Source organism: Xiphophorus maculatus, chromosome 18, assembly GCF_002775205.1.
Source record: "Xiphophorus maculatus strain JP 163 A chromosome 18, X_maculatus-5.0-male, whole genome shotgun sequence".
Lineage (NCBI taxonomy): Eukaryota > Metazoa > Chordata > Actinopteri > Cyprinodontiformes > Poeciliidae > Xiphophorus > Xiphophorus maculatus.
Window position 1 is genome coordinate 15,232,344 of NC_036460.1, and position 24,935 is coordinate 15,257,278.

Genomic DNA, 24,935 nt, shown 5'->3' on the forward strand with positions numbered 1-24,935 from the left:
TTGTTTGCTTGTTTTTCCACGAGAGGTGGGCATATGTTCAGTATGCAGGGTATGTGAGAACTGTGATACTTATGTGGCAGATTGTCTGGCTTACGTGTCACAGGGTTATGTGGTGGTCTAATTGTGTATGCTACAGTGTTAAAAGCAAAGGAAGATGATATTAAAGTAAAAGCAAAACTGTGAGCAAATATTATCCCTCTAGAAGCCAGAAAAAGCCTCCGAGGATGTATCAATACTGACGGTATGAAGCATTGCACAAAAGAAATGGTCATATGAAAAATATATCCATCATGACAGCTTTAAAAGCATTAGAAGCAAGTGTTTAATTCTGAGTCCCATTGTGTTTAGTTTGCAGGTTTGCCCCATCTTCTGGGTTCTGGGCACTCTGGTTAATTGAAAATTTTAAATTGATCCTTGGTGTGAGTGTGTGGTGACTATGTGGTTATTGTCTGTGTTTTTAAAGGTTGATCGCTGGTGATTGGCAAGTGCTCCCCTGCTGTGTCCCTGCACAGGCTTAGTGGTGGTATGGAAGATAAGTGAATGAATAAAACATATTCCCTGTAATTAAATAAAAGCATATAAAAACAGTCACAGAAATACGCATTGTAATGATCCACAACATCAGCATTGTCCCAAACACCCTGTTACAAATGTTTAACGTTTTAAACATTTGTTTAGTTTTTTAAGCTACTTTAGACAAAAAAAATGTACAGACAGCATCTCAGCCATCTCATTTACATATTCCTAACAGAACAAATGAAAAAATATGATCCACATGTTTATTATTAGGTGCTAAATTGAACCCCTGATAAGTCTGGGCTCCAAGGAAACACCTACCATAGCAAAGTTGAAAAATTTATCTCTGGTAGACGTTTTACCCAAACATGTAAATCAACTCACAAATCAAGTACTATCAGTGGATTGTGTTTACAGAGTCGCTATGTGTGTGTGTGAGTTTGTGTGTGTCATGGGACAAAGTTCCCAAAGCTCAGTAATGTTTAACAGAACAGTTTTGGGTGAGATCACCGAACACTGGGTATGAAGAAGAAACAGCATGGTTAATATGCATCCACTTTGTGTGTTTATGCACAGGAACACCAGACTGAGGTAAGAAAAGAAGCAGAGTTTATGGACGATTATTGTTCAATATACTTTCATTTTATTATTAATATGTAAATTAGAAATAACTTAGAAACACATATGTCAGGCATGGGACCGTGATAGAGTTTGATGATTTTGTTTCAGTTAAACGGTACATTTTTCAATTTGTGGTAATACACTGACTTGAATTTAAAGTAAATATATCAGCTACAGGTTGTTATAGTTACAACATACAACATAACACTTGTGAAGTAATTTCACAGGAAAAGATGCAAACAATACAAACTATCTTTTCTGCTGGAAAAGATTGTTTGCATCTTTGCCGGCAAGTTTTCTCACCGTTTGATAACTTGGTTATCAAACGGTGAGAAAAATGCAGCAAAGAATGCAGAAAGGTTTCTCAGGTTTCACATAATATTCTTTTAGGAAACAAGATGATTTATTGTTCTTACAGTTCCATACATTTGTAAAAGAGCAATTTTGCAATATTTAAAATAATTATAAAGTAACATTTTGTAAGGCAAGTCATACAAGACAAAATGAAACATATTTCTATACTTAAGATAAATGCAGTTCAGATTTGCTTACAGCCTGTCCCCAATAAAGAACAAATAAATGTTTTATATTAATGTGCTAATGTCTTAGCATGCTACATCACTTGTTCACCATGTCTGTAATTCAAATACTTTTTATTTTTTGTAACCAATTCAATGTATTCAATCGGGATTTGATCCATGAAAGACCTGCAACCAAATTCTCTAATGTGGAGCTTTAAGAGCATTCATATTGGGTTATCTAAAAATCTGATGTCCAGCTCAACAGCAAAACGAAAAGGGCATTTTTTTATTCTTATATTCTACTCAATCTCCCAAGTGGGTAAGCTTATAAATTTCATGAAACCTGTGCATCATCAGGTTTGCATTAGATCTAATGGATGCTATCTGCAGAAATCCCCACTTCTTAACCTTTTGTATTTAAATCAGCCGAGCTTCAGATGTTATTCACATTTATTCCGCAGTAAAAATGTAACCACAGCATGGAAACCTCAGATGTGCTGAAATAAGGTGTTAAGAGTTATGATAATGAGTATGGAAATTACTCTGGAGTTTCACATTGCCGCCGCGATTTCATGCATTATACAAAAACACCCGTCGTACAGTTTTCTTCAGACACAATTTAAAAAAAAGGTTTAAACAAAGTGTTGAAGAGATTTAAAGCTCAAGCAGTGTGTGCTGCAAAGTAAATCTCTTAATAATGCATTTTTAACCCTAAGGTAGGATATCTTTACTGAAAGAGAGCATCTCAAAATGACTCATAAAGAATCCGACTGCAGACAGGTACAATTTCAAAAAGCTTAAACAATATTCCTAAAGAAGTCATCATAATTTTCAAATTGCAAAACACTTTCCACTGCCAAAGTGGCCAGTAATATGATGGCCAGTAATACAACAATCCATGCATGATTGCTGAACAATTTTTAAAAAGATACATGCTGTAAAAATGTTTTAAAAAGGTTTTGTTTTTAAGTGAAGCACAGGTTTTGAATCCAAAAATATTAAAATAAATGCTTATGGTAAAAAAACTGAAAGCATAAGCTGAATCTATTCTTCTCTGCCATATTTAGTCACTCTGGACAGGTGTATCAGAGCTAGATGTTGGAAGTCGAGTGCACTGTTGTGTTCCAGCAGATACTGATGAAATGAGTAGAGATTTGAAGGGTCTGTAATGGTGCTGCTAGTCCCTGATGTTGCTTTCATGTATAAGAGCACCGAGACTTCTTTCACGAAAGCCCTGCTGGTACAGATTAGTTCTAAACAGTGGAGTGTGAAGCAGCTGCTCTTTGTTTGTTTGCGACTGTGCCAGACTCAGCTACTGTAGAGGCATTATGCAAATACACTTCCTGCAGATGTAAACAAGTTAGGCAAGAAAGACTGGGCTGTCAAGGAGGCATTCAGTCATTTTAAGGGCATTTTTGATGGCTCAAGCCTCTGGTGGTGATTGTTTTATAACTCCTCTGACTCCAAAACATGAGCGCAAAAAAAAAGAAAAGCTAAATACATTTAATTTTCATTATTATGAAGAACATAATGTGGAAACTTGATTAAAATTTCATCTGATAGTTATTGGTGGGACTATCAATGGCCTGGTCTGACAGATATTTTGTCATGTTTTCTTTTCCTACTTAATCTTACGATGCTTCTCGTCTCAGAAAAATATGTATGCCTGAGCTAAATACTATGGAATGGATTGGGGCTTCTGCAAATTTTTGCACCAGATTTCATTACTCTGGAACTTTTATTGAGACAATCTATGAGATTATACCCAATGCTGGTATGCTGTAAAACAAAACACAAAAAAACTGCATACCCCATTACAGTTTTCTGCAGTTTTTCTCTTTTTTTTTGTCACACTTGAAATATTGCAGATAAAAAGAAAACTGAATGTCAGACAAATATAACCTGAATGAATACAAAGAAAGTTTTCAAATGATGAATTTATTTATTAACGAAAATAGCTGTCCAAACCAACCCGGTCCATTGTAAAATATATTTGCCCCTCTTGTTAAAATGAGAATAAAGAAATCAGATAAATAGATGCTTTCTGACAACATGAAGTAAGTCAAAAGATTTAAAAGACAGATGCCTCATGACCCTCGCCAAAGAAAAACAACAACAGATGATAAATATGTGAATGTGGTGCATATAATTAATGACTGTTTTTTCTTTTTAAAGGCTTTTCTGCCATACAATAGTTGACTGGCTGGACTGACATATTAAATATGGAGATTCTTCCTCTGTTAGTGCTTGTTCTTTCATGGTGGACTGAAGGTAAGGTCCAGACAAACACTTCTTCTTGATTAGTTACAGGTTCTCCACAGAAGTCGGTTAATGATGATATAGCCGACTTTTCCATTCAACGCAAAACATGACATCAGTTAATTTTTTGTAAAATTTTAGATCTTTTTAATATCTTTATGTGTTTTAGATATACGATGTGTGTAAAACAACTGATGATCTTGATCATGTCTTTAGCTGCCAGAACACAGATGAAGCTGACTCCTGCAAGCCTGACGGTTGTTGGAGGAGACGAGGCCAAATTTAGGTGCAGCACCTCCAATACTGCTTGGACTGTTATGACATGGCTGCTAGGAAATAGACCAGTACTAACTATCGACAAGCTGAATGGTGTTTTACCTACTGTCAACCCGAACATGACAGCTGTAAAATGTTCCAAATCAAATACAGAATGCTGGGAGTTTATCCTGAGACACACAGAGAGGAGCAACCAAGGACAAGTTGCTTGTGATCTGCAGCTCATTGATAGAAGGACAGCAGAGCTGTTTGTTCAAGGTGAGCACATACTGTACATCTGTGTGCATGTTTGCATCAGGATTGAAGCAATTAAATGTCACACTCTGGTAGGATTTTAAGCATTTGTTTATTTTTCAAAATATAGAAAGATTTTATATCAGAATCAGTGTTAGTAACATTTTCAACCAACACCAAGTAGCACATAAGTGTGAATTGGAAATGTAAAAATTACATTTATTTTCTTTCGGATAAAAAAAAAAGTCTGGATGGAAAGAATGTGTGAACATCAACTGTCAGCCTGATCATGAATTCTCAAATGGATTTAGTTCGGCACGTAGATTTATAACACAAATCTGTTTTTTTTATTATTATTTATGTAGATCTGGTTGTATGTTAAGGGTTGTCCTTGTTCAAAGTTAAATTTTGCTCCGTCTTAAGTTTTCTTCTACCTCTTAGCAGGATTATCTAGATTTAAGCTCCATCCAAATTCCCACACTAGCTCCAACCTGGTTCCCTTTTACTGCTGAATAAAACCATCCCCACAGCATGATGCTGCCACCATCATATTTAACCATAAGGATGGTGTGTGTAGTTGTAGCTTACCACTACAAAAAATGGGTTGCATGTATGTTAAAGAGCCAATTTCTAGTCTTATTTTACTCCTTATGTTTGCATAAATTCTGTAAACTGCTTATCATTTTCCTTTCTCTTCACAGTTGTACACCATTTTTTATTAGTTGATCACAGAAAATCCCTCTAAAACCCAATGATTTTTGTGGTTGCAACATGATGAAATGTGAACAACTTCAAGGAGCATGAACACTTTCATACCCACTGCAAATCTGGACGGTTAATGTTTATTCAGTGCATCGCTATCTTTATGCTGCAGAAAATTTAAGGGTTTGTTTTTTGGTTCTCCCAAGGATATTCTGGCAAACAAAAGTGTGTGCACAAACACACCCCTGCACACGCACACACACAATCCAGCCAAAGAAAACAAGCAGATGGCAAGTTGTCTCTAAAAAAAAAAAAAGACTCCATGTGAGAGAGTGCAGAAACACACTGAATTTAACCTTGATGAAGCAGAAAGCAGCACGGGTAAAAACAGAGGTAAAAGAAAGGACACAGCAGAAGTTGTGCAGCAGCTTTCATTCTGCCCGCCCACACATCCCCTGCTTCAATAAAAGACAAAAGGAGGGGCACAGCATTCAACTTGCACTTCTTAAGTTCCTTTCTTTTACTAATGATGAAGCTTGGAAGCTTTTCGTTTTCTGCGAAGGCAACTGAACATGCATGCATAGGATCAATAATAGAGTGTGGAGGGAATTATTAGGGCCAGTGTGGTGGAAGGAAGTTTGCCGGACATGTTTGATGGTTTCTGTGACAACGGTTTAATGGCAGTGTGGGTGGGGGCAGGGAATTGATTGGACTGCCGTTATAAATACAAGCTGGAAATGGATAGACTCCATGCCAGTCGAATGAGGCAGCAGAGCAGGATTTACAGCCTGCACCTGCAGCCAATCTCCTCTCTCCTCCTCATTTTGTGGATCTTATACAAACGTTGAGCCAGAGGTTGTGAGATAATTTAAGATTCAAGAGTTGATGAGGACTGCTAGTTCTCTTGCATTCAGAAGCTGAAGAGTGCTGCAGTATAATCTTGACTTGTGGGAGAATCTCTCATTTATCATGCTCCTACTTATTGGAAACACTTCTACATACTGGATAGGAGCTGAGAACAAGATAAGGCTTTCCTTTTTTGTATAGCAAATAGCAAATTTGCTATTTGCAGATTCTATTTGCTATTTCATTTAGCAAATTTCAGGAATTTTATACTTTTTCTCATCCTACTTTTAAGTCTTTAGTGACCATAAATAGAGGCGACAACCCCAGCAAAATGTTTAGACATAAAAAGCACAGAACACAGCTCCTTGAATGTTTAGGCAGACTCTAGGAAAAGTAACATGTTCTTCATGTTGTGGCCCCATTTTGTACATAAGCATTTCCATTTCAACCTGTCCATTCATTTTATATCCATAAACAAACCATTTCCATCTCATGCAGCTAGACCAATGCAAAGAGATTAATTTCTCCTTGTAGTTAGTTTTTTTTCATTTTATGATGATAATTAGTGAAAAAAATGCTCAAATCTCATGCTTAGCTTCATGTACACTATTTTATGAAAACTTCATACTGTGTCGCATTTCTGTTTGGGTTATTTAGTACTTCTAAAATTTCTCAGATTGTGACACAAAACAACAAAAAGTTAAAAATATTTTCTTACAATGACTTTGCTATGAGTAGAATAGAGAAAAGTTTTTCTCCTAAGTGCTTTAAAATGTCCTCCTGATAGGTGTAAATAGATGCATGGTAAAAAAACATCCTGGTTTGGTGACTGTTTTGCAATTTTTCAGGCAGGAAGACCAAGTCATTTTACTTGACCTAACTGCTGCCTTTGATACAGTAGACCACGACATTTTAATATCGCGATTACACGACGTTGTAGGTATTGGTGGCACTGTTCTTAAATGGTTCAGGTCTTACCTGGAGGAGAGAACAATCTCGATCAAGATTGGTGACTCTGAATCATCTGCTGCTTCAATGCCTTATCCTCCTGAGACCCTGCGTCCTCATATGAGGACATTACATTTTTGTAAACACAGATGTAAATAATAACATTGATTGCATGGTCTTATCGTCACACAGATAGACCCAATGTCCTCGTCTGAGGACATTGGGTTTTGAGATAACCACATATGGTAGAAAGCTAAAATTTCATTTTTAGGCTAATTGGGTCCTTATGATCCCAAATGACAAGGAGAAAATGTATATGCAAAAACAGACCCATTGTCCTCATATGAGGGCATTGGTTTTGACACAGTTCAAGAGCACATAGAAAGCTAAAATTTAATTTCAACTAAAATGAGGTCATACTAATCCCAAATAGTAAGGAGACATAAAAAATGCACATCAAACAAAAGCCCGGGTCTCAGGAGGTTAAGGCGTCCCACAGGGCTCAATTCTGGACCCACTGCTTTTCTCTCTTTATTTACTGCCTCTGGGTTCTGTCCTCAGGAAAGATGGGATTTCGTTTCATTGTTACACTGATGATTGTCAGATTTATTTGCCCCTGAAGCAAAAGGATGTACATTCTATCAAACATCTCCTGGCATGTCTAGGTGATATTAAAGCTTGGTTGGCCTTGAGCTTTTTAAATTGTAATGAAAACAAAACAGAGGTGATGGTGTTTGGACCCAGTGGCTCCTGTGAGTCCTCCTCTGTTGACCTGGGACCCTTGGAGGTTTATTTTAAACCTGTTATTACAGATCTTGGTTTTAAGGTGGACAGTGATTTTAAATTGGATAGCCAAATCAGAGCCGTGGTTAAGTCCAGCTTTTATCATTTAAGGCGACTGGCGTCAGTGAAATCTTTTCTTTCCAGGCAGCATTTTGAAACAGTGATCCATGCTTTTATTTCAACTCGATTGGATTACTGTAACGCACTTTATCTGGGAGTTAGTCAGTCGCTGCTCTCACGTCTGCAGCTAGTACAGAATGTTGCTGCACGACTGCTGACAGGAACTCGAAAGAGGGAACACGTGACCCCTGTCCTGGCCTCACTTCACTGGCTGCCTGTATATTTTAGGATTCATTTTAAAATTCTTATGTTCGTTTTTAAATCACTACATAATCTTGCCCCGGCTTACCTCTCTGAGCTTCTTCACCCATACATACCTTATCGGTCTCTGTTTTTCACAATCAAATTATAACTTGGTTAGAAATTATTTTCTTGTTATCTCTTAAAGATTTACTCTCTGAAATTCACAATAATGACTAAATATACTACAAGATTGTTTGAATATTGGCTTAGTTAAAGTTTATTATTTGGAACCACTTTTTTCTTCATTATGTTCTTGACTGATTCATAAGTCATACAATGTATTCATTTTAAATACATGAAAGTAGATTTATTTTTCATGAGTTTACATTTGGTTTTTATTCTTGTTTTTAGCATCCATAACAATTACTGAATGCTGATGTCTGCTGCAGGATCAATAACTGTTTACTTTACAAAAAGTCAATTAAGCCATTTATGTTTACTTTGTAGGAAGTATTGAAACTGATTATATGTTAATCTTTCAAAGGAGTGCCGCAGAAACCACTGGCTACATCAAGTTAAGAGTTGACTGGATACTTGAATCTGCAGGGTTTGTTTGGACCTGTTGTCCTTTTATTATTAACCATATTTTCATTTACAGTAACTGCATTTAAAATGAGTGCTCAGGGGGAGGGGAAAAGCATGGAATCATCCGCTGCACTGAGTCAAGAAAAACCCAATGGCCCACTGCTTCCAATATATTATGAAAAGAGCCAGTGCCACAAATCCCCACTGACACGTGCAGCCATTAACAGTAGTGTATGGTGAATCAGCCCCCTCCCGGGTCTTGATACAGAAGATCGCTATGGTTTGACATGGCCTTTGAATTAATCGCACATGCTGGCACTGCAAGTTAACAGTCAGCAACTTTGCTCTTGATTTGTTTACTGCGGACTCAAATATACAGAGCGAGTTGAGCCACAAATTTACAGCGAGGCCAATTGACTCTGTGTACTCTCCTCCACCACTCTCTGCTTTAATTGTTCTGTTTGAATATTATGTAAAAGTGACTGCACACTGGCTGCTGTGTCTGGTTGCTCGCTCAATCACAAATGCAGTACATCAACACAAACTCCTCACTTGAGCAGATCAATATGACCGCATATGCTGTTGACTACAAGCAGCAGATCTCTGGTATAAATCAGAGAAGATAGAACCTCTCCAAGGTAATATGACTTGTAGAGGTATGGTAGATAGACCCAAGCAAGTGTGTGGAGAGTAGGTGATCTGCACTGTTAATTTAAAGGGGTGTTATTATGTATTTTCCAGCCACATAGTGCCATTTTATAGCACAATCAAATAATTATATTACTTCCAGCTGTCATAAAAATGCTGTATATCAAAGACAACTTGAGAGAAAATTGACTTCACAATTTGACGCCTTGAAATTGGGCCACTGTCTCTTTAAGAAAATCCTGCTGCCATCACAACAATGCTTTTCTGTAATGTCATTTACAATTGTTCTTCGGAGCACTTTTTAATTTAATGCTGTCTCATCCTGAATACGCCATTGTGGTGGCAGCATCATGCTGTGAGGATGCTTTCCTTTAACAGAAATACAGGGAAGATGGTCAGAGATAATGGGAAGATAGATGGAGCTAAATACAGGATATTCCTGGAGTAAAAGTGATAAATATCAAGGTGTCTTTATCAAGCATTGTAGATGTACTCATTTTTGAATTCTCAGAGTATTAGATGCATCAGATTCACAAACCACTTTTTTTTGTTTGGGCACATCAGTCATTAGAAATCATCCAGATCCTTCCATCATGTGGTGCCAATTAGACTGCAGTTCCACAGCAACTACAGTTGCCCGATCTGAATCAGTCGGTCCACACATCAGATACAACATCCATGACAAAAAATCAACCCATCAAATGAAAGCATGTGGCATAAAAAGCACAGCAATGATTTGTACAAAACATCCGAGGATTAATCAATACAGGCTTGTCATTAAGCATAGACAAACTACCAAAGCATCTCCAATTATCTATCTGTCGATAGGAATTAACTGTTGCATCAACAGTCCTTCATTTTACCAGGCATCTGACTTCACAGTGATACTGTGTCTCTCAGGGAGCTCAGTACCTCATCTGTAGCTCATCTGGCTGCCAGAGAAGGAGATGAAGGGGAATAGAGGGAGAGGCATTCATCAGCCAAGTGAGAATCAGAGACCAGAACAGCCACTCAGGAATCCATCTTTTGTAAAGGATCAGGCCAAGCAAATTCTCAGCTTATGTCAAGAATGTTTTAACAAAAAATATGGAATATATTTGTAAATACAAAGAGCACAAAAAAATAACTGTACTTAATTCAAGCATGTGAGTACACGTATTTTTTTTCCTCCTGCAGAAAAGGGCAATGTGAAGGTCTTCGGAGAGAACCGGTTGGCATTTAAAGGGGAGCTGGTCCTGTTTCAGTGCCAAGCAGCGGGATGGTACCCTGAACCCACTCTTCAATGGCAGGTACATGACAAAAAGGTAAATACCTAATACGTATATCATTTACTTAGTTTGCTGCTGGTTATACATTCATTCATCATAAGAATGTTTTTGCTGCATTTAGTGTACCATAGTTAAGCATAAAATAATGTGTTAACTTAAAAAAACATACATTATTGAAAGACTGAATGCAGTTTAAAGTGCTTTCGGATCCTTTGAACTAAATAAAGTGATGTACAAGATCAGGCCTTTTACCAAAAATACATTGGATCAGTTTTTTTTTTGCATTTATTTGGTTTAAATTGAGATTATTGCAGATGAGTCTGAAACTAACAATTTGTCAGAGACCAAAGCACACTGCTACTGTTTTAAAAAACTCAATTCTCAAAAATGACTTGTGGCTAAAGCACTCACTGTTATATGAACCCTTAAATTTGAACCAATAATTCTCAGATCTAAATCATAACCAAAGAAAAAGTAAATCCAAACCCATGCTACAGCTTTCTTTTAGGGCAGGTTCGCCTCAAGTCCAACAGACGTGTGGACTGTAATGCCGTGCAGCATAATGCTTCAAAGCAAAGTGCTTTGTTTTGTAAACTGCAGAACAACTATTTCAACAAGTTTTTTTGTGTGTGATTAATTGGGACCACACACACACAAAAAAAAAACATGTTAAGAGCCAAACTATCAGGGAGTCATATCAAAACAGAGAGGAAGCTAGCTAACTTTAGCCTAGCGCATGCTGTGCTCATTACATGTTTCACACTTGAAGATTGGTGGTGGTGGTGGAACACCTTAGCTTTCCGTATAAATAATCATCACTTTCTTTGTAAATAAATGCCCAAAGCAAAGGTAAAATCAGCCTAAAGGTTAATCAAATATTGTCACCATAAACTGCTGAGATATTTTTGAGACTTAAAATGTCTTAAGATAAAAAAAATTCTGCTTTGGTCTTGGACACTGTCAGATGGGCTGTTAATTTCAGCTTTTAGCATCAACTAATCTGATTTACACTAAATGAAGATGCAATGAAAATTAAATACTACTGGTAAAGTATTATTTTTTTATTGCCTTTAAACATAAATTCTCTTAAACAATCCTGATCAGACCATTTAATGTACTCCAGACTTGCTACATCCCTGCAGTAGTTCAGAGAGAGAGAGAGAGAGTAAAAGCTGCTGTGAAGGTAGACTTTCTTTTAATGCATTATATATCACTGCATTAAGCTTTCAGTAAGTGGACTGGGCTATGGTCTGAATGAGATGAGTCTTGATTTATGTGTCTGAACCTGAAGAAAGAGAATGCTCTGGACTCTCCCTGTGAATGTTAGCAAGAAATAAATCATCAAAAATGCCAGCATTCTACCTTCACCGGCATTCAGGCAAGTCCCAGGAATTACTTACATGCTGTAGCCACCAGTGGTTTCTTTTCTGCACTCTGTGGAATCATTTTAATAGAGGTGGAAATTCATCTCATCAGTTCATCTTGAGATTTAAGAGATGTCAAGATGTGGTAATCCTCTGAGTTTGTGGTCAGTTTCTCCTGCAAACTTTGATACTGAATGTTATTTCTAACTTGAGCCTTTAAATTGGACTTTGAACTAAACAGAGCAATCTGAGCCCATTTGGCCTTTTTCTCTGCCATTGACTTCCACTGAGAATATGTTTTTTTTTGTACACTTTTAGTACATTCCCAAATATTTACAGTTCAAGTGCATTAAGAAAATCTATTCATTCAAAAAGTTGGATTTTCCATCCACTTCAATGGAATTTGTGCTACTTTGTGTTGTTTCCACAAAAAAATTATTTGAATTTGTGTTTATAAAATGACAGATGTGGGAAAAGATTGAAAGGGACTGGAGACTTTTGTATAGTGCTGTAATCATTTCTACAGAGAATGTGACTATTTTAGGAAAAGTGCTTCTCAGTTAACCGCTTTTAGGGGATTAAAAAGCTGATTTGATTGAGCATCTATTCCACTATAATTATTTTTTGGTTACTGATCAATTTATCCTACCTGAACCATTTTCCTAAATTATTCAGTGAACTGATTATTAAAATGGAGGTCAACTTTTAATGACAAAATGACCACAACCTGCTCCAAGCTGTTACCTTACCTCTGCAGGTTTCGGCTGTTTTTTTTTTTTTTTACAAACTAGACATGTTTTTATGTTTTTTTGCAAAAACGTGCTAAAAGTAATTTATTTTCATTTGATATTTGCATGTAGAGGATACAGTACATACCTAAGATTAGCTGTGAAAATTAATCTCCTTAATTGATTTGACAAATCACACAACAGAAAATCATTGTCTATTATCTAATTGCTTATATTTTTTCAGTAAATATATGAAATACTCCAAAAATATTTATCTGAGTCAAAATATTCTGATATACATGTGTCACTTTAAAGTAAAGGCAGATTATTGCAATATTAGTATAAAGCCTACATCTGAAGGGAGCAGATTTGCTTTTTCATGTTTTATATGCAGACATGTTTTTAAATAAAATGCTTTCATGTGATTAGGCAGTGTTACTTGTGCTACAAATAGACACAAATAATTGTTTTTCCATGAACTGTGGGTCCTCTAACAGAAGATCTACTATAAAATCCCTTAGAGCTTTATGAAAAACCTAGCTTGCAAAAATACTAATATTTCTTGAACCGAAAATGTTATCATATTTCATTAAAGTTTTATGTCATAGTCCAAGATAAAGTAGCAGATAATTATGATACAAAAAGAAAAGAATATCTGGTGTTTTTATGCTTAAACCCTTTATTTCCTTCAGAAGTCACCTAATTAGTAAAAAGAGTCAAACTGTAACTTAATCTCAGTTTTCTGCTGCTCTGTGAAGATAAGAGGTTTGTTAGAGAGGATTAGTGAAGAAACAGCATGATGAGCACGAATAAAACAGAAAGAACCTGGGTATAAACGTGGGAAAGGTAAAAGCAAGGTCTACTTATAAAACCATATTACAAGCTTAGAGAATTTCACAGAGCTCTGCTGAATTCTTGGTCTAATAATGGAAAGTGCACAACACATCCGCAAATCATCTGTCCATCTAAATCTGACATATTGAACCAGTAGAACATTAATTAGAGAAGCAGCATTAACATTATTCTCAGCAATAACTCTGGAGAAGCTGCAGCAGTCAGCAGCTCAGGTGGGAAAATCTGTTGTGTGGACGACCACTAGTCCTGCACTACACAAATCTGATCTGGAATGGATAAAATTTTAGTCTTCAAACATATTCGAGGAACACACTCCAACATATTTACAGCTGTAATTTGCAGTAAAAAAATGGTTCTTCAAAGTAAAGACTTTTGACATTGTGTCAAAGGGCTTTTTTGTAAAAAAATTTATAAAACAATGTATTTCTTTGGCTGTATGTCAAACAGATGTGTGCTTAAAAGCTTCACAGATCTGTCTGGGCCACTTGCAGATAAATTAGTTTAGATATTAAAAAGGTTTTGATGAGTTGCAGTCGCTTTGATAAATATCTGTCTTTCTGGTTGACGGGGTTCAGGTGAGTCGGGACGAATACAACATCAGCACAGAGGAGAAGGAGAATCTCTTCGCTGTCTCCAGCAACCTTAGCATCCAGGCCGGGAGGAGCTCTGTGGTTGGCTGTCTGGTCTCAGTGTCTGCCCTCAAAAAACCTCTGGAGAGCAGCGTCAACCTAACAGTGGGTGAGAAGAAGCTTTTTAAAACATTTTTTCTGCATCTTAAGAGATTTGTTGTCCCTATGGTAAAGGTTTAGATGAGAATGTTTTTTTAAGTTGTGTTGTGTGGAGGAGGATTCAATTTCTGGAGTTTGATCTGTTTATCAGTGTGTGTATTTCCACTGTGAAGTGTAAAACTGCTCTGCCACGAAGTCTTCCTTAGCCTTGAATGCGTGCATTGACATCTGTTATCGGCATCAGCAGAGGTGCAAATAAAAACAAAAATATTAAACGTGAACAACTTATTTTTATACTCACATTGTTTCAAAGTGTTTATGGTCTGAAAACTACAGTAAGTAAAAGTGCAACTTCAATTAAATTTTAATTAAATTGACTACCTTTTAAAAAATAAATAGAATTGATTTTAAGAAATAAATAAATTATGTTTCCTAATTTCTTTGTCTTTGGCAAGTCACTCCACACTAAATGGGAAGGTGTATTTTTTCCTCCGTAATCTCATTATAAAAACCAGTCCTGCAGGTTTAAACATTAATGTCTGATATTTTCAAAGTTAATGATCCAGTGACCCCAAATATAAACCTATTTATTTTAAAAAAGTAACACAAACAAATAAAACCCTATAATCTTACTTTGGCCTCCACAGGTGGTCAGAGGCAGAAACCCATTTAAAAATGATCATAGTTCAAAATCTGTATAAACTTTGAGCTGTATGCAAGCTTCAACAGAGATGACTAAAACACAAAACAATTTCCACTGATCCAAAATGCTTAACATGCTCTTTTTGTAAAAATACACCCAATACTTCAGCATAGATCAAAAAGTACAAGTCTGCTATGAGGGTTTGATTTGTGCCCTGCCAATAAGTTTTTACTGTAGTAAATAAAGTAGAAGTGAAGGAATGTAAAGAATGTTCCTAATAAACTATTCTGGCTACTAAAAATATCTCTGCAGTCAAAGCTGAAACTTTTATCAGCCTCTGTTACCACTAATTATCTCTCTGTTTAAACCAATTCATACAGCTGTGCTCTTCTCATACAAATATAGCTTTATTCTAAAATTTGACCAATTGTTGTATTTTGGGATCAGATCTGAGGAACAAAGTAGATAAATAGAATAAAATTATCAATACAAAGTTCCTCAAGTTATAATGTTATGGTTTTAAAATATTTTATATGATGTTCACTCAAACTGCATTAAAGGTTTTACATTTACCTTATTTAACATGCTAAGTTAGCTTTTAATTTGAGCCCTCCATTGTCAATGTATTTCTTTAAAGGAGAAAACAGAAATGGTTAACCCTTATTTCTATAAAGATGACTATAAGTGCTCAACGAATTATCGCTAAACTGAATAACGATAATTCTTAACACAATCCCACAAATTAAAAACAAACAAAACTAAATAAATTATATCTTCGAGGATAAACGGTTGATCCTAAAAACATCCAAGTTTAGTTATTGAACAGTTCTTAGTTAACCTACTTCATTCAAAACTCCATTTTACCCTCTATGATACTCATCAGTTGTGGTAGATATGCTTAACTAATGACATATGAATTCAATACATGTATTAAATTCATATCTTGAATTTCTATTTTTTTTCAGATATTTTCTGTCCTTGTGTTTTGGTTTTAATCTGTTATATTTTTCATTCCCATTCTGTTTTGGGAAGCAAGTGAATCATCACAGAGTGCACCTGTTATAAAAGAAGAGTAGAGAAAAGAAAGGGTTACGAAACTGAAACAGCATGAGCTTGAATCATGGCAGTTTACAGGTTGAAAACAGCTGAAATGGCCACAGCTTTGAAAAGTCTTTTTAAAATCTATTTTCATCGTTTTTCTCATGTCTAAAACACCCTCATGTCTAAAATCCAAATCTTTCTCTGATCTCTCTGCTGTGTGTCTGAATATTGCAGAGCTTTCCCACTACTTCAACACTGTAATGAAGCAAAAATGTGACCTTCTCTCTTCAGTCGCAGAGGTGTTGGAGGAAGAGGATGACTGCACAATCCTTGTGGCAGTAACTGCGTCTCTCGCTGCTCTTCTGCTGCTTGTGCTGCTCTCCATCTGCACTGTCCTCTGCTACAGGCATAGCAGAAAAGCAAGTAGGCACTTTTGTCCTTCCCAAAATTGCTCTAAGTGAACAAACGCCCCGCTCGGACCACAATTTTCCAGCTCAGAAACTGTGATTAAAGTATAATAAAGCATAGAGGTGGCTGGCTGCATGCTGGGACAGCCCTGTAGTAGCCTTCAACAAGGGCATTCTGAATCTTTTCTGACAAAAGCAGAACATCAGCTGTAAACAGAACAGTGTACACACCAATAAGGGGCAAATAAAAAAGGCTAAAGGGGGTTTTGGAGATATTGAACAATAAATAAGATAGAAAGCTGGTAGGGAGAAAGGATACAATTTGAAATTGTTAGTTATAATGTAATCTTTCTGAAGAATTGAGGTATAAGTCATGATGACACTGACGATTTAGAGAAATAATTGTAATTTTTGGAGGGAGAGCGGGAGGTGTCATTTGTATTTCCTTAAATTTAATTTGGCAGTGTTTTCCCAGTCTTCTGAATAACATGAAAAGTAAACATCCAACACAACAACAACAGCAAAAACCCAGAAATAAAAACCAAAAAACCAATGGCACCATCACTAAAACCGGTTTTAGGATTCTGGAAGTTCCCAAACTTTTGCATGTTGCAGTTGCAGCAAAACAAAGACTCATTGTCCTGATTTTACTCTGTGTGGGACGGTAGCAACCTTGGACAGGTTATCAGTCTGCAGGCAAACAGGATCGCTGCTGTTGACAAGATGGACAAAAATGTAGTGTGCCTTTGGGAACGTGAGATCACTGCTGGTTTCTGCTGAATGACTCATTATATTTGAATGGACACAATCTACTGTAACACAGAGCTGCAGTGCATAGAGAGCACACAGATTATGCTGGACATTAAACATCATAGAAAACATATTTAGTTTTGCTGCTAATATTGATGATGAAAATATGGATCAGCTCCTTCACCTAAAGCCAAAGCAATTTCTACCAGAATGAACTAAATACATTATATTTGTCTTATTGGATTTGTACTGTAATTACTGTGATAAAGTACATGAAGAAATGACTTGTAACTAGGACATATTCATCTTTGAATATAAACTTGTGGTCTGTAATCCAGACCACAAGTTAGCTTAGGTTCAAGGGAAAAATGAGCAATTACTGGAATAACTGGTGGTAGGGTTGGATGATATGGTTGAAAAATGCATCATATATGTGTTTCATTTCAGTCAATATTTATATTTATTGAATAGTTATTCTTTTCAAATATCTGAAGCACTCTTTTCCTGTTTTAGCCACAGTTTTCACTCCATGCCGTTGTTGTTTATTAATAAACAGTTATGAGGCTCATTGGTGAAACATGAAGCTGCTGCGCAAATTACACCACAAGTTGTTGCTAGGTAACCAGAGACTGAGTGAGTTGATGCCACCAACCTTGTTTACCTGGCTGTGAGAGGTTGAGCGGCTGAAGGTTTTCCTATGCCCACGTCCCCCAGCATGCTGAGCAGTTCTGGATTGGAGTCCTGTGAAATTATTGAATATTCTATCAGACATATTATTTATTGATATTAATCATGTTCCTATTGCGATATAAGTTGTTATTGATTTATTGTTGAGGCCTAACTAACACCAGTAGCCACATAAGCATTAAACACCAGAACACATTTCAAAGCTATAATCAAGAGCTGATGTTGCCTTGCAGCCAGGAGATCCTGGTATTTGAATTTCTACCTGGAGTCTTTCTGCATGAAGGCTGCACATTTTCTCCATGTAGGCAGGGGTTAATTCTGGGAACTCTGGATGTCATCATTTGCAAAGTGGGCCCTGACTTATTCCCTGCCTCTTACCATAGCATATCTTCATATGGAATAATTTCTTACGGAATAATGAATTGGTCTGTGACTTTGTTCTTAGCTCATTTTAACTAAATTTATCACAGTCTGTTTAAAAAGACACAACCATGAATTACGTAATATTTAAATAAATGGCAACAATGGAAGTAATTTCACTTTCGTAGAAAAAGATATTAAATACAACAACACAGAAATTTCCTTGTTCAGAAGATGTTGATAAAGAAGAATCTTCCTTTAAATGTAGGAGAGCAAACAACATTTGAGATGGAGCTGCATCGGCAATATGTGGAAAACACATAATACTGCCCCCAACAGCCTAACAGTGGGGGACTTGGTGCTTGTTTTTGATATGTGAGATATTGCTGTCCAGGGTGGTAGGTGCTAAGGGCATCACAAGCTCATAAAAAACATAATTTTTCAGTTGCCAAACAAGTTTTCCTTTTCTCATTTGCGTAGGCGGTGAATGGGTAGTAAATGCCACACTTTGTAGTGCACAAAATGTGCAGAGGGACTTTCCCACGGCACCATTTATGTAAAAACTACCACTGAGAGGGTATGGGTGGTGGGGTGTCATTCCTGACCAATGAGCTTGACTCCTAGGTCAGCAGTGTTTGTCCTTCAATGTGTGTTCAGTTTCCGTGGCAAAAATCCGTTGTGCTTGCCAGTGGATGGTAGTCTCCATTACTTCCTCAACAGGTTTTAACTTGGATGTTCATCCTACCATCATGATATAAATGCCACAGGGAAACCCAATTATTTTTCTTCTGGATGATAGGATGTTATCTGTCAGCCAGCTAGTTTGTCCCACTGGATTCAGAAGCAACGCTGTGGAGCCTGTCAAAAACACACTGCAGTCTCTAATTTCTGACTGTATGTGTACTGTATCTATAGTTTTGCAATTGAAAACCATTCACAATGTTCTCCAAGAAACAAAGATGAGTGGAAAACAACCTCTGTCTCCAAACACAGCACTTCTCTGTGCATCCTTACTTGGTCTGCTTGGTAAGGATGCACTCTTGCCTTCCCCACAGTAACATAACTTCTTCTCCATAACAAGCAATTTATCTTCTTTACATTACTGAAGATGATCATTGTTGAAACCCCACAAAAAACAGTGTAAAAAACTCTTCTTGGAGAGGTCATGCCTAAAGTGTGCTGATATTCTCGAATAGATTAGATAAATCTTTGATCAGTTTTTTATGATTGTGGTTATGACTCAAGGGCAGTTTTGTGGCTTTTTTTGTTTTCACATGAATGGTAATACCTCCCGCACTCTCATAATACAACAATCAGTCTTAATATCATATCATTAAGGATATTTCCATTTAGCATAATTAAGGCTTAGAGGTGATACAGGCTGGGATTCTTGTTCTGGAAGCGGGAAGGATGCATATTTCTGTGGGATAAGAAAAATAAATTCAGACAATTTAAGTCATTGTAATCTCCTGCACAAATTCTGGACCACTGCTAAACGTGGCTCTGGTTTGGGCCTGAGGGATTATCCTAAAGCAGGTGTGACCTTTCAGTACCTAAACCATCTCATGCCTCCATTACTGCTGTTCTTGGTCTAGTCTTGAAACTTCGAAGGAATATCCTCTTAGTAATTTAAATTCATTGGACGTTTCACCTGTCAAAGGATCCAGCTTGCTTCCAGAATACAAAACACTACTTTGTGTAATCCCTCTCACTGAGGTGTAATGTGTGCTTTCAAATTACCGAGAAAGAAGAATGAATATAAAACAACAATTTATCTAATGACAGGTTTGATTTAAATAGCAATGATAGGTGGGTTTCTCCTTCAATAAAAGGAGAGAGTTTAGATCTCTCTCGAGGCAAAATTCATCTGCAGCTGGATAATATTGCAGCCCTTTTGCCATGACCATGGGCACCGTTGGCAAATACAACCTGCAAAGTCTTGTTACAAAACTCATAAATGCGCAGCAGCAGCTTTTACTGCTGCATTACAAACCAACTGGAAGCAATAATATCAGTGCAGGGCCCAAAGCAAATAAACAGCAGGTCATTTACAGCTTTCTTATTGTTGTACTGTGGATGAAATGAGCAAGTTGAGTTGTTCTATGCATAATGTTGTCATAATACTAAAGTTGGCACCTAATAACTCATAATGTTAAATTTGGTCATATGTATATATTTTTACTTTTCAGAAAAACCCCCACAGGAGGTATTAAGGTAAGTCTTAAAAGTTATTTATTTTGCTTCACTATATACAACACATTTTAACAATGATTTGAAGAAAATTACTTTCCTACAAAGATGTTGAGCTTTCATTAACCAAACACATGCAGCATCTTCTCTTGCAGTTCATTTATATTTAAGCTAATGTGAAGACTCAGCATGAATCATTGTCTAAGCCAGTGTTTGAGAATGAAAAGGGTCTTATTGATCCTCATTATGAAAGAAAATTAAAGACATGAATTTGAAATGACATTCTTTAGATAGTCTTTATAATTTATAACAACTTCATTAAGACTATTATTGTCAACACTAATGCTAGTGCATTAAGCATTTTATTTGTCAGCATTTTTCACTTAAATTAAATGCACAGCCATAGTTGAGGAACTTTAGCTGGCTCTAATAAAGCTGAGTAAAAAAATTATGATGGTGCTCATTTTTTATCTGTCAATGCACTTTATGCTGAGAACAATACAGGAGCTCTCTGATATACTACTTCTCTGTGGGAGTAGAAATTGTCTGTTCACAGCCGCCTGGCTTCTGACAATGTGACTCTGCTGTTTCTCAGCTAAAGGTTATCTCTTTCATTGGACCGTCCTCTATGGGTTTTTGCAGGTCCGACCAATCGGGGTTTTGGGAAAGTTCAGTTGCTGAGGCGACAGGAGGGAATGTCAACCAGGGGTTTTCCAGCGAGAGCACAACCGGTGAGAAAGTGCAAAACAGATCATCAATTTTGGTACATAAATTATTCATTTTGAATATTTTTTTTTTAGTAATTATTCCTTCGAGTAGCACTAAGTGTGCTTTTTATTTATCACTTTTGGAATATCTCTGCTCTCTGTCCTATCAGAATATTCTGTATTACCTTATTCGTTGACAAAAAAGATAACTTAAACAAGTACAGCTAATTTTCAGTCTGGTGCATTTTAATGCAGGGGATAAGCTACTTTGCTTTAATAGTGTTTGTGAAGTTGCTGTTTGTGAAGTTTGAGACACACTAAATATAAAAGAAACATGAGATGTTAATTTGAAATGAGCCAATAGCCAGTATGACAACAGTTCAGGTTCATCTCAAAAAAGCAGAATATGATAAAAAAAAATTTCATTGATTTTACGTTAGTGCTAAACCATCATTAGTTCAGAAAATCTTCATTCACTGAGTAAATAGTCTTGCTAAACAAGAAAAGCAAGGCCTTTGCTCTAAGACGTACGCTGGGACAGTCATGCACCTCCACAGTTCTGCAGCGTGTCATGTAAGCTGATGAACCACTGTAGCATCACTCATTCTGGCTACTTTTGAGACCTTCCTTCCCCTGTTGAGTCCTGACTATGCAGTGTCCTAGATTTACAGAAATAACTTAACATTTTCATCCCTCACATGGCAGTTTTCCACTGCAGCTTCTTAAACAAGCTTGGGCGAAACTAATAAAAAAGGTTTTTGGTTCTTTTTAAATATTTATTTCCTCTCATGTCATATGTTTATTCGTAATTTTTGTTTCTAGCAACAAACTACTAATGACGTGGCTTTACACATACAGCAAATTCCCCCCAAAATGTACCTCTTTTCATGTGTCGGAGACAAAAAGTCGTCTTTGAGAAGGAATTGTAATTAAGCACTGTTTTTGCTTATTTGCCTATGCAAACAAGAAAAAAATAAAATTTGTTTAGCAACAGACAAATTATGTTTTACAAGCTTGTGGTGCCCTTGATATTTCTGAACAAAGGCTTTCTACCTTGAATCTAGAGTGAGGGGCACTGCAGTTGTTTACAGGAACAGTCTAGGAAAACGAAATTGTTTTTCAATCTGCAGATGTGGACAGCAGTGAGATTATCATCGGAACTCGTAGCCAGATGAGTTTTGACACCTTCCGCAAGGTAAGAGACAGGAGGTAAAGGTAGTTTGAAATGAGCCAGACAGCTACACAAATACTGAAACAGACAGAGAGGACGAGGAAGTGACCAACTAAAAATGAAAAATTGAGTCAGTTAGCTATTCTGTAGCTGTGTCAACCTGCCAACACATGAGGAAATGCGTCTCTCATCACACAGCCATTGTATAAGTGATATAAAGTCAATAACGTTCATTTGAAATAGACAAAAAAAAAACTATGTGGAAATCATTCAATTCAGTTTAAATGTCTCCTGAAGGCAATTGACAAGACTAACAGGTCCAGTTTATAATCTGTCACATATAATCTGCAGCCACTTTTAACTATTTTATTAACATCCAATCAGAGCAGATAGTGAGATTCTTATTCATTTAAAAACTCACATTAATAATGGAAAATGGGCATAAATTAAGCTGAAGTTGTCATGGTAAATAGCACTCACTCATTGCAGTATTTTAATTACTTTAAAACAAAGTCAAAGTAAATTCAGGTCATCAATATTGATCATAAGAGAACCAACCCTCCTCAGGATTTTGTTTAGATGATTAATTACAGCTTCTGCCTTAAACTACAACAGATTAGACAGCACAGACCTCTTGATGTGGTCTTTACTTAATATCCTGATGAATAAAGAAAAGTTGTCATTTACAAATTAAGAGGAGACGCAAGAACCTGAATTACAAACTAAGGTCCTTACACAGCTGAACTGTGACTCATGTTTATGAGTGGGGCGTTCATTTGAATGCTTTCATACAGCATTGTTCACAAGAATATGGTGCAAGTGAAATATGTTGAAACTACAGATGAGATAAGGCTTCTTCTCCCAGCTACCTCTTACATGGAGCAGCTCTGCGTGAGCTCTCATGATCCCAGAGCCGTGCTGAAGCTGTGATACTTCAATTACATTCTGGCTCCTGACAATGTGGGGCTCAGTTTGTTTCCAGAGAACCTCCAGATCTTAAATCCTAGTTTTTATTTACTTATCCAATGTGTATGTACTCTAAAGAATAAAAGTTTGCAGGTGGTTGGTCAATATAACTCTAAACCTGATGTGTTTCACCAGGTCCCTGATGTTGTACGCTCCAGCAGCATCTCTTTGGACACTGAGGGCCGAAACACAGAGTTTCAAGAAGACAACACATGTAGCAATGTCAGAAGAATTACCACTGTTTAAACACTTTTATTTTGTAGTATTCACTATGTTGGATTTACTCCTCCCATTCCGCTAGGGGGCTCTGTAGTTACTTTGCATTGGTATGGGAGGGGAGGTGAAAGAAGAGAAGAAACTTACGGCAGGCCTGAGACTGCCGTTAGCTGAAGCTAACAAGCTGAATCTACCATAAAATCACATCCTACTGGCGTTCATGAGTGTTTCCCAACGTGGTGAGTTATATTAATGCTGTAAGCTGTGGGGAGATGAGTTTTTTTTATCTGTTCTAAGCGTGAGCTTGCTGAATTTGCTAGCGCTAATTAGCCCAATGCTAGCTGCGTTTGCTGCACTGTGATAGTTGAATGCCGATGTTTGTTATATTACGAAGTGTTCTAAGAGTAAACTTTGCCTTATAACCGGTTAGTAAAGGCAAGCCTAGCTCCTAAATCTATGTTTAAGTTTGTGTTTATTGAATATTGCAATACTAAGTATTGATGTTTAGTTTTTACTTTATTTACAGTTTAACCGGCACATCCGTGTAAAAGCACTCGGCAATAAAATTAACAACAACAACAACGGCTATCTTATGTTCTCTGTAACACACTTGTAGTGTTTTATATTTTTTTTAAAGCACAAGGATAAAATGACATTAAACTTGCTGTTCTTCAATAAATAATTATTTTGCCAGCTCTGTTACTCTCTGCTCATTTTTGAATTATCCATGCAGGGTAAAGTGATTCATCATTCATAGAACATTTTTGTTATATAAATATGTTCTTATCAGTGTTGACTCATCAGGGATGTTTTGACAGAGGTTGTTCTACAGAAAAATAAATATTTGAAAGTCCTGCAGAATGTCTGAGAACTTTAATACCTCATGTCAAATGTTGTACTGAATTCAAAAGGATTGTTTTTTAAATACTGATAAGTGGAAACATTTACACGCTAAATGGATTCTGAGGAGACTTAAAAGGCCAGATGGAAAGCATTTAATGCCTAAATTTGATCATTTGTACTCTTTTATTAAACCTACGCCTGTTCTTCAGTTACATGTTCCAGTTGATTGTTTAACTCAGGAGCAAAAAGCCAGAGAGAAAATTGACATTTTGATCTGTGCTGCTCTGACAGTCCTGTTGTGGCGATGCAAGTAATTCCAGATTTATCTCTGTGTGTGGTGATTGTTCAAGCATTTGCATTTCTTAATAGTTGGGAATAAAGAGGAATGGCTTGGTAGAGATGGAGATATGAATCTGCGGGGGAATGTAGTGTGTCTGGCACTTTAATTGTCTTGCTGGCCATGAGTTTTTGTATCACATTTCAGAAACCATATCAACTGCAAATGAAACAATTTCGAGTTAATAACATAGTTCATTCTATAATGTAATCAAAAATGTAATTGCATTATAACATTTGATATTTATTGAATAATTCTCCAAGATTTTAAAAGACAATTGTGAGTGATAAGCATTTATCACCCACAAGTGCAAAGGAACAACTGCAGAGTTTATTTTGTTAGTGAGTAATAATAATAATAAAAATCATTTAATTAAAGGGTTTAGTGCAATGTATGGACAACTCTGGTGTGAGTTCACTCTTATTATTTATT

At 36.6% G+C, this 24,935-nt stretch overlaps 1 protein-coding gene across 4 annotated transcripts; it reads left to right on the forward strand.

Annotated features, from left to right (window-relative positions):
- Positions 1–782: 782 nt before the first annotated feature.
- Positions 783–24,010, forward strand: LOC111612043 (immunoglobulin superfamily member 5-like). Of its 4 annotated transcripts, none has more exons than XM_023351832.1 (10): positions 783–1,107; positions 3,834–3,929; positions 4,134–4,451; positions 10,419–10,546; positions 14,033–14,195; positions 16,161–16,292; positions 20,263–20,287; positions 20,906–21,026; positions 22,101–22,165; positions 23,243–23,359. In XM_023351832.1, exons 2-9 carry the CDS (start codon positions 3,881–3,883, stop codon positions 22,143–22,145), a joined length of 981 nt encoding a protein of 326 aa, XP_023207600.1. In that variant the 5' UTR covers positions 783–1,107; positions 3,834–3,880; the 3' UTR covers positions 22,146–22,165; positions 23,243–23,359. The 4 variants fall into 4 exon arrangements, with proteins under 4 accessions (XP_023207600.1, XP_023207601.1, XP_023207599.1 ...); XM_023351831.1 differs by having other exon boundaries at positions 784–1,107; positions 10,419–10,531; positions 20,906–20,994; positions 23,243–24,010; XM_023351830.1 differs by having other exon boundaries at positions 787–1,107; positions 20,906–20,994; positions 23,243–24,010.
- Positions 24,011–24,935: the final 925 nt, after the last annotated feature.